The 10,458-nt window shown below is 37.7% G+C and overlaps 1 protein-coding gene across 15 annotated transcripts; it reads left to right on the plus strand.

The window, feature by feature from the left end:
- Positions 1-1,214: 1,214 nt before the first annotated feature.
- LOC112199374 (2-dehydro-3-deoxyphosphooctonate aldolase 2) lies at positions 1,215-5,872 on the plus strand. Of its 15 annotated transcripts, none has more exons than XM_040519149.1 (10): positions 1,215-1,772; positions 1,887-1,968; positions 2,078-2,125; positions 2,278-2,353; positions 3,627-3,668; positions 3,757-3,803; positions 4,205-4,301; positions 4,700-4,765; positions 4,874-4,937; positions 5,564-5,872. In XM_040519149.1, the coding sequence occupies exons 5-10, from the start codon at positions 3,633-3,635 to the stop codon at positions 5,731-5,733; spliced, it is 480 nt and encodes a 159-aa protein (XP_040375083.1). In that variant the 5' UTR covers positions 1,215-1,772; positions 1,887-1,968; positions 2,078-2,125; positions 2,278-2,353; positions 3,627-3,632; the 3' UTR covers positions 5,734-5,872. The 15 variants fall into 15 exon arrangements, 7 of the variants coding, with proteins under 7 accessions (XP_040375083.1, XP_040375082.1, XP_040375080.1 ...); XM_040519148.1 differs by having other exon boundaries at positions 1,216-1,772; positions 2,051-2,125; XM_040519146.1 differs by having other exon boundaries at positions 1,219-1,772; positions 1,875-1,968.
- The last annotated feature ends 4,586 nt before the right edge of the window (positions 5,873-10,458 follow it).

The following is a 10,458-nucleotide window of genomic DNA, read 5'->3' on the forward strand; positions in this document are numbered from 1 at the left end:
CATCAAGTGCCTGAGATGCCACACATGGTGGACTGCGTTCCCTCTCCCTATCCCAAAACGATATAAGTGTTTTGGAAGGTTTTACTGATGCTGGGTATCTCTCTGACCCACACAAAGGTCGCTCCCAAACTGGTTATGTTTTCACCATGGGAAAGACCGCGATATCTTAGAGGTCTACAAAGCAAACCTTAGTCGCTACCTCTTCGAATCATGCAGAGATTATTGCTCTTCATGAAGCAGTTCATGAATGTATATGGCTTCGATCCATAGTTACGTATGTTCGAAGCAATTGTGGTCTGAAGCCTACCACAGATGAGCCAACGAGCATTTATGAGGATAATGTTGCTTGCATTGAACAAATGAAGCAATGTTACTTTAAAGGTGACAACACCAAGCACATATCACCTAAATTCTTCTACAATCAGCAACAACAGAAGCTCCTCAAGATCAAAGTGAACCAGGTTCGATCTGAGGATAATGTGGCAGACTTGTTTACTAAGTCATTGCCTAAATCCACGTTCAAGAAACATGTGGAGAATTGGCTTGCGGAAATTATCTTAACTCCCATGATCGTAGTCATCAGGGGGAGGCGCAGACATCATGGGGAGATGTCTACATGTTCACCTCGAAACGTGAAGGGTGTGTTGTGCTCCCTTTCCCCTTCGACCGAGGTTATTTTTGTTCCACTGGGTTTTTGTTACTCGGCAAGATTTTTAACTAAACAACAAGAGAAGCACCGCGTTTGGGCAACACAAGGGGGAGTGTTCAAGTAAAACCCTAATTTGCACTACTACAAAAATCAAATCAGACGACGCTATGCAATTATCTGTCATGTGATTGATTTTTTTTTTTTCAAACGTCGTTTTTGTAAGAGCAGTCGTCTGATAGGGACTTAGAAATTAGTTCAGAAGATGTTTAAGATAAAAACTGTTGTGTGTCCCTTAAAAAAATTAAGCGTCAAGTTTCTCACCATGTAAGTGGTGCTAAACCCCATATGAAACCCCAAATTTTGTCCAACATGTATTGATCATACGATGAGAAATGATATAACCGTGGTCTGATCAAAAGTTTGACAGAAATGAGGGAGATTTCCCACCACCATTTTTCTCCAACTCCCCAAAAGTCAGGAGTCATATTGATAGGAGACAAACCCTAAATTTAAATGGCTACATTCAGACCACATTCTTACACAGATTTGAGTCCTTGTCCAACTTAACAGGGCCTCACAAACCTAGCTGAAACCCTAGCACTTAAGCAAAAAAAATAACAAAAATAACAAAACTGACCCAAAACCAAAACCCCCTCTCGATAGCGCCTCACTCTCGACCTCACCTCACTCTCAAGTCTCAACAGACCCAAAACCAAAACCCTCACTCTCTAGCCAAAACCCTCATTCTCTCTCTAACCAATCTCATCTCTCTGCGTGAGATTGTTGACCGCGAATAGGATTGAGCTGGTGAAGTTGTTAGAACTGAGATCGAGCCGATTCAGCCTCTCCAGATCGAGCCAATTCCCTTGGAGGGAAGCACTATTGGCGAAATCTGCGAAAACTCATAGCTCGGAGCTGACTCAGCCGGCCGAGCGTGTTGGGTGGAATCAGACCCACAAGCCCAACACCGGGAAGGTGAAGCGAGTACACATATAGCTGGTTCCCGTCGTTGTCAGAGCTCCAGGTTTGAAGAAGCTGAGCTATGGCGAGATTACGACCATTCAGTTCGAGTACTTGGGAAGATAAGGGTTCGTGCCTCTGGTCATTGAAATGGGTCATTCAGGTAATCTAGGTTTAGTTGTGTACTTGGTGTTTATTCAAAAGGACTCAATTCACACCTCTCCAACATCGTGGTAGACTGGTAGGGCTCTAACATCGTTTTCAGATTTGTGGCTAGGCTTCTCTAAATCTTTATCCGCTTCGCAATCTCTCTATTAGAGTTGGATCTAGAGATACTTCGCATTGTTTTCAGATCTGTGGTAAGCACTTTGTGAAACATCTTTGTTTGGATTGGACATTTTCTATGTTTCATGTACTAAAAGCATAGCTCGCTCGATTCAGTTGCCTCAAACACTAGTCTCCTTGCAGCAACTTCTGGAATAGTGAAACCTTGGAACTCGCCTTCTGTTAAAATGGGTACCTTCTTTGCTCTTCTTCTCTCATTCTTGTTCCACTTTTCGATTTCTTTCCTTCCTTTCAGTCATGGGTACCTCTGATTTTGCTGAAATTGTTAGGATTTGTTTAATTTAAATTTTTTTTTCTGTGATGCTAATCTTGAAATATGGTAGGATTTCTTAGGTATCTCTCGATGCTCAAGAGACGTGCCACTGGATACAAGAATAAGGTGTGGAGAAAGAAGCTAAAGTAAGATTCTTTCATTGTTCTTGTGGTTGATCAAATATGCTTCTGCACTTTTCTAATTTCGTAGCTCCAGGTCTTCTATTGCCTTTCATGTCTTGTAAACCTCCTCTAATTCACATATTTCACTATGACATAAAAAATGGAGGACTTTGAGATTTCAAACCACTGAGCTTCTCTCTATTTTGCTTCAATACCAGAAATCTACTTTTTTTTGGTAAGAACTTCTATTTTCAGTTAAATTCCAGCTCTTAAAGCTATTCAAGGTTGTAATGGAATGCACTTTTGATTATTACGTTTTGGTAAGCCCATTAGGATGGATAGGACTGGAAAAGATCAAAGATCAGTTACTGCACTCCAAGTGTTTGATGTTATGCCTCAAAGACAACACCCAAGCTGAACCAGTGGGCTGTTCCATGATTTTCGAAAAATCTATACTCCTTGTTTTACTCTCAGTTTTTAATAACTTAAAGTAGACTCTTCAATGGTAATTTTGAGCTTGGTTTCACAAAAAAGGGAGTTAAATTGAGTTACTTGTGCTATTTTGAAGTTACTGCACTGTTTCAGGATTTCTGCAGAATCAGCGTTTCTGTCAATTTTAGATTCTTGTTTGACCCTTCATTTGAACTTCGATTTGTATGAAACTTTGCAAAATAGTAGCTTTGCATGTCTACGTCAGATCTGGAAATTTTTGCTTGAAATCACTGAAAGACTAATTGTTGGTGAAATTTTCTTGCTTGTTACTAGTTTTCTGAAATTTTCTCAAACTTGCAGCTTATTGTTGCAAGCAATTGATTTGAGCACCTTTACACTTATTTTTCTGTCCTCGATTTTTAGTGAGTCAGATTAGACATGCAAAGCATGCCCTGAAACTTGACTTCAGTTTGAAAGGTTTAGAAAAGGTTTTGTCTTTGTTCAAAAGTGACTACAAACCAGTGTTTTCTATGCATTCTGATCAATGTTTTCTTTTCGGAATAAGCCCACACATGGAGAAGCTCTAGCTATTGCTCAGTGTCTAATTGAGTAATTTATTCTAAGGGAGACATGTTATTAGGACTGATGGTGGGTTACAAGTTCATAGTAGGTTTTTTAGTTTCTTTAATCGAACCAAGGCTTTGAAGCTAATTATTGTACACAATCTTTATGAGCATGGCTTGTATTTTTTCTAGTTATTTATAGTTGCTGAACCTATTTATTTACCTTGGTTTATTTTTCATCACCTATTGTATTGCAAAGAATTTGAATTTTGTTGTCTAATGATATGAACTGTATGACGCAGTGGCTGATGTTTTCCTGTGGAGGGATAAGAAGCTATCAGGAGGTTGATAATTGCACAATGTTAGTCTTAATTAGTTTTGTTAGTTTAGCAAGATTGATACCTGCATATACTAAAAGTATCAGCAATTCAGCATTGCAGCAGCTCATCTCAAGAGAAACAAATCCCCTCCAAAGTCAAGTGAGTCCCTTTCTTTCCAAAAGATAATGTACCATGCAGTTTTCATGTAATAGCTTTAATATCGATGAAATTGTTTGTCAAGGAAGAAAGTGAAGATACATAACTATTACTTGAAATGTTTGAAAGTGAAGATACATAACTATTATTGGTTTCATACCAGTTGCATTTTCAGTTAGAGTGTTTTTTATAATCTTAGTTTTAAGAGCAAGGAGAAGGTCAAACTCGGCCAATTATTCTAACGCTTAAGGGAGAACTCTGTCCTCTCCAGTTTGATTATATTGAGAAAAGTAAGAAAAGTAAAGAGATTACTATGTATCTTCTATGTGCTAAGATTAGAGTTTATTCATAATCTATCTTGATGGTTTTTGCTAAGATAGACAATCTGTTTTCCAATATTATAGAGTTGGATTGCCACTGGTGTTCAAGTCAGGCTTTGACAAAGCTAACCGTACATCCTCAAAATCATTCCGGGGCCCTGGCATGGCTGAAGGATTAAAGGTGATAAACTGATAGGCAGCGTTTGTTGTCATTCATTTTAAGATACAATTTGCATTTTTTGCTATGCAAATAAACATAGAGAATATGCTAGATATCAGTAAATTCAGATAGATTATTAGCTACAATTGGATTTTGAGGCTTTGAATTCAGTATCCATGATCAGTTGCCCATCATGGTTTGTTCATGTGTTCTTGCCCTTTAAAGTTCTCTCATGACATTTAGTGATCTATTTGAGCTTGTAATAGCTCAGCTGCAATCTCTCATGGCCAAATTTTTCTGAAGTAGATTTTCTCTTGTTACAGTAACTGGATACATTTAATTATCTACAATTATCATTAATTTATTATTTTGTTTTTCTGGTGTGATCACTTCTCTTGATTTTACCCTTTTACTTTCAGATCCTTAAGAAGGTTAAAATAGCTTTTGACCTCCCTATAGTTACAAATGTACACGAGTTTATACAGGTGAGCTCGCACCCTTGTTCATCTTTTAGATTCCCATGTTCAGCAAGCAAAATTCGCACTGATCATAAGTTGTTTCTCACATTTATCAATGCTGTTTTCTTTTCCTAGTGCGAAGAAGTTGGCAAATTAAGTTGCAGATATCATTCAGATTCCTGCATTTTTATGCTGTCAGGTTAAGTTTATATTGAACCCTGTGTACTTTATCATGCTCCACCTGCTTTGACGCTCTTTGGTTTTGCTATTGCATGCTCTTTCCACACTTTTTGTCTTTTCAATTTCTATTTCAATTCCTTTTCTTTCACTCCAACTCTTACATTTCATTCAATTAGTTCATAATTCTATGCCTTACCTCTTGCTTCTTGGGGTCCTACACTTCAATTCTTTGTCTGTTGTCAGTTAATGTAACCTTTTCATGTGTAGCCACTTTTATGCTCAGCACGTGTATATGTCACTCCTCTATGCAGTAATTTGCTTTTGATTTGCTTCTCAAAAGAGTAAAATTTCCTAATTGTGATTGTTATTCATTGTCCTTCTGTTCCACTAGAAGAGTTGGACAATCCTTGGTTGCTAAAGCTGGAGCTCTCTCTGCCAAAAGTTACTCTTTGAAGGTGTGCTAATGGCTCTTTGTGTTTCGGATCATAAAGTTATAACATTGTCAAGTTTCCATGTAATGGGTTATAACTTTGTTAGTATTATCTGCTACTGTTGATCTAGGATTACCTATTACTTTATTTCTTTAGTGATTGGTACTGTTGATTGAAAAGCATTCATCTTATTGCTGTTACTTCTTTGGAACAGACTCGCTCAGCTGTATGGTAGACTTAGCAGGAAAAGATCGCATTGCGAAGGTTAGGTGTCAGGAAGTGTTTATATGCAATAAAGCAAGGTTTTGTTCCAATGAGGCCATGAGAGCAGCAGAGCTTGCAAAGCTAGACTCCTTAAGTAAATTTCTGGATGTATATTTCTAGGAGAGTACTATTAGACGTACTCCTTTCGTATATAAAAGATTAGCTTTGCACAATCTATTTTGATGCATGATGTAGATGATAACATTTTCTATATATTGATCATTTACTGTTAATTTGGTCATTTTTGATTCCGCTTCCAGCATATATAATGCATTGAATCATTCTTTTAGTACAACAATAACCACACAAAACTGTCATATGTACACAATATTTACAATAGCCTCAAAATTAAAACTGTCGTCTGAATGCAAAACAGATCACGGATGCTATGAAAAAACTGTTGTGTGAATAACAGTCACACAACGGTTATAAAAAAAAAAAAAACGACTTCTAAATCACAATCATACAACGGGTTCTTAAGTTGCCCATTGTCTGAGTAACGTTCACATAATAGTTAATGCTGTCGACATGGATGCCAAGTTCTTCAGACGATGGTTCTCTAAATCATGTTTCATCAGACGTCAGCGAGATATACGACAGTTAGCTCCGTATCAGACGACAGCTTTTAGCCGTCGTCTGATTCAATTTTTGTACTAGTGTTGTATTTAGCCCAAACTCTAGGTTACTTGACCTAGAGGTAATAGGATTTAATTAGAAGAATCTAGAGATTATATTTCCTTGTATGATTTAGACTCTATGTATTGTAATCATCTATATAAAGAGGCTCTTATTATCAATGAGAGTACACAGCGAATTTCTCTCAATTTCTGATTCCCTAAAACATGATTCCTTTTTTTTTTTTTTTTTTTTTTTTAAGTTGTAACGCACTATGAATAGAAGATTAATCCACATTGAAAAATTAAATGAAATCCTACACTGCTTGAATTACCATGTATCAGATACTTTATGTGATAACATATAAAGAAAAGAGATTGATGCAGAAGAGTCAAGACAAGTAATAGAACTTCATGAAAATATTACCAAACAGAAAGGATTACAGAGATAACAAAAAGAGCAGGGATACAGATACCATATTACTACTAGCTAGCTATTCCCACGTCCCAGCACCCATACCTAAACAAACTTCCATGATTTCCCCTACATCATTAGAGATACAATATTAATTAACCAGCACCGCGATTTGGAAAAAAAGCACCGACAGCGGCAAAAGCTGGTGCAAGAATAGGTATGATCGTTCCGAGCACTGCAAGAGTTGTTAAAACAATTGGTGTAATCGAATGGAAAACAGCAACAAACTTCCGAAACCACGACATTGTGGCTTAAGGACTTGAACTTTTCTCTAGAGTGATGTAAATACTGCACTGAATAGGGAAGGCTGGTGACTGTATGAAGGTTTGTGCATTACTGCCCAGTATTCATAGCAAGTTTCAGATGGGAACCCGAGCTCTATTAGTCTTCAGTTAGTGTTCCTCTTAATTGAACACATTTACCTACTTCGATCCTCTAAAGTTTATACATGCATGCGCGCGCATGCGTCAACATGCACTGTGCATTGAAAAGGTGAGACTTCTCGTCATAATTTACCGAACATGACGTGAAGTAAAGTAAATTTTTAATTGTATCAAGAAAAAGCAAAGTTTTAATTGTGTATAAAACATCAGAAAACTTTTAATTTTGATATTAGCCTCTTCAGGTGAAAGCCATTACAGTAATTTCATTCCACTTCAATTCTTGCATCATTCAAGCAAGCTAGAAATAGCAAACTAATAACGCCATACCGGTGTTTGTTTATGGCTTCAAGAAAACTAGGCAAGGCTATAAGTTTCCAAACTAAAATTCAAGGAAGGTATGCGCATATAAGAGAGAAAGGAAAAGCTAAAACACTGCAACAACTTATATTACATCAACATCAACCTCAACGTTAAAAAGGAGAAATTCTACAATGTGTTAACGTATGACATGCAAACAATTGTCTTAAAGTAGTGAAATGAGTCCTCAAAATAGTAATATTAGCCCTCAAAGTGGTAATATGAGTCCTTAAAGTGGTAAATTTTTTTAGTTACCACATAAGTCCTCAAGCGATAAAATGAGTCCTCAAAACGGTAAAATGAGTTCTCAAAGTGATAAAAAAAGTTGATGTATGAGAAATATTAACATACCATAGCCTTACTCGTTAAAAAGACCCTCTATCATATTTCAAGATCGACTTTATCTACACATCTTAATTTAGGATTGTGTTTGATCTTCTTCTTCTTCTTCTTGTTTTTTTTTTTTTTGGTTAATGTTTGTAATACCCCAGAAATTCATTATTAATTTCTTGGAATTTTTAGAAATTAATAAGTGGTTAATTAGTGCGATCGTTAGTTTTGTGGTGAACCGAAAGTGTTTCGGACGAATAATTACTCGAAAACGTTTTATTTCGAGGGGTCAATGGGATGACTTTTTATTTATTGAGTTTTTCGGAAAACAGTGCGTTGACACGAGTTCGTGGATATGTACGTGGAACACGGAAATCGGAGATTGTATGAAGCAGTTATGGTCAACGGAAGTTATTTGCATTTTTGGAAATTATGATATATATAGAAAAAAATATCAAAAAATAAATTCAGTTTGCCATTTTGGAAACTTTCTGGAAAATTCTGGAAGTCTCTCTCTCTCTCTCTCTCTCTCGGCCAACCCCGACCCGTTGGCGAAGAGGCCGACCCAACCCGGAATTATCTTCCGACTCTGGCATCCTCCGGCGAGACTGTCGCCAACTGGCTCAGATTTTCTTCCTCTTCTTCCCTTAGTCACTGTTTTGCTCCGAGGTGCACCGGAAGTGGCTGATCGAACTGCAAAAATCAAGTCAGCAGCGAACTCGAACTCACCTTCGTTTTCCGGCTACTTCACGACTTGAAACCTGTCATGTTTTGAAGCTCTCCTCCTCCTGATCACAGCCATAGAAGCCTTGAAGCTCGATTCGAAGTGTGGTGGCTGGAATGACGATTTGAAGTTCAACAGTGAAGATTTTTCGGGCTTGTTCTAGCTCGATCTAGGCCGAATCTGCCTTGGTGCTAGTTATGAAAGTTGTTCATCGTGCTGAAATCTACAGGATGGGTGGAGTTGATTTTTCTGGTTCTGACTTTGATCCGGCGGTGCGTGAGGATCATGAGAAGTTCTTTCCTTCGTTACCCTCCATTCGTCAATACAAACATGTGGGTGTTTGAGAGGATTGTGTGAGCGGAGTTTAATGATCGAGTTGAGCTTTATCTCGTGTGGTGTGTGAAGTCACAGCTGGATTTAGAGGTGAGTAAATATCACGAGGTTCATTTATGAGTGCAGTTACTTTATTATTTGAAATTATTTGTTAAATTGTGAAATTGTTTTCAAAAATAAATATTTGTTTAAATTATATGAACTTAATCGTCCACGGTTCATAGGTAAGTAAAATGAAGTTTTATTATAAAAATGATTTTTCACGGGTTTTGTAGTTGTGAACTATGGCTGGTATTAATGGCATCCCTAAATGGATGACTACATATATATATATATATATATATATTTACGTGAAATATCCATATCTTGGTGGAATTGTGTGTGTAGTTCCCTATCGTTATGCAATGTGATGTTGAGGAAATAAATGATTTTGGAAAGAAAATACGGTTTTGTCAGCTTTAAGTTTTGAAAGAAGTTAGTATCATTTTGGTGATGGTTTCGAGTTGAGGAAACAATATTTGAGAAATGATTTCGTTATTATTTTGAGGTTATTAGAGTTGAGGAAACAATATTATGTGACATCCTAGGTGGTGATTTGCGTGATGATTTTGTGTAAATGTGAGCCCCGGTAAACCCCTGTAAATTTATGGTTATTTGAATTGAAGTCCCGAATAAATTTTAGTAGACGATTGTTACTGTGAACGTACAAACGTTGCTCGACATCGTTTGGGCTCGAAAGTTTTTATTTTAGAATTGGGCCTATGGAGAAGACTTTGGAACAGCCCAATCCACTTTGGGTCACAAATGTGCTAACAGAGTCAAGTTGAGGGCAAGACTTGGATTTCACATGTTAGACTACAAAATGAAGAGCTTGGTCTGAATGACCAGAAGCTTCTCCCTTTCATCACTCTTCTTCTCAAGAACTCTCTCTGTCTCTCGCGCTTTCTCTCATCTTCTGCATCTCTTATGATATCACTCCATGATCAACATCAAGACCACAAGGCTGCTAATTAGTTCGGGATTTAAGTAGTCAAGTACTAAGCATGAATGAACTTGAGGAAAAATGTTGTTTGTGGAAATGAGAATTTAATATCGGATTTGTCGAACGTACCTCCAGTTACCCGAGTGTAAGCAGTGGTGGTGTTTGCCTAGCATCGTGGAGTAAAAGATCAAACTCCAGGAATACCAAGTAGGGGATTCAGGACTCTCCTTGATTAGTGGCTTTCATACATAGCGTATATATATAATAGTGATTGCATGGCTATGGTTATTTCTTTGTGAATTTAAAGATTTTTATATCTTAATGGCCATATTTGTTTTCAATTGTTTTGATATCGTGTGATGACCTAAGAGTGAGCGGAGCATAGCGACTACCTTGGGTTTCGATCCCCTAAACCTTCGGAGGGGTTGTATGGACGGTATGGTGTCTCCCACTACCTTAACCCATATCTCAATTCCTAATCAGGGAGAAGGCCTGTCCCAACACCGCATATCTCCAACCTTCCACTTCCCCATGGTGACTCTACTACCTATCCCATGGTCCCCCCTTAGTGTCATGGATCGACCCAACACCGAACCCACCCATCAACCACCAACCAATCCCTAAAGCAGCCATCCTCGACAAAAGAG

This window comes from Rosa chinensis, chromosome 4, assembly GCF_002994745.2.
Source record: "Rosa chinensis cultivar Old Blush chromosome 4, RchiOBHm-V2, whole genome shotgun sequence".
Lineage (NCBI taxonomy): Eukaryota > Viridiplantae > Streptophyta > Magnoliopsida > Rosales > Rosaceae > Rosa > Rosa chinensis.

Coding starts and splice junctions, on each gene's coding strand:
- LOC112199374 (XM_040519149.1), top strand. CDS start 3,633: ATGTTTTCCTGTGGAGGGATAAGAAGCTATCAGGAG. Junction 4,302..4,699: donor GCATGGCTGAAGGATTAAAG/GTGATAAACTGA, acceptor TTTTACTTTCAG/ATCCTTAAGAAGGTTAAAAT. Junction 4,938..5,563: donor CTGCATTTTTATGCTGTCAG/GTTAAGTTTATA, acceptor TCTTTGGAACAG/ACTCGCTCAGCTGTATGGTA.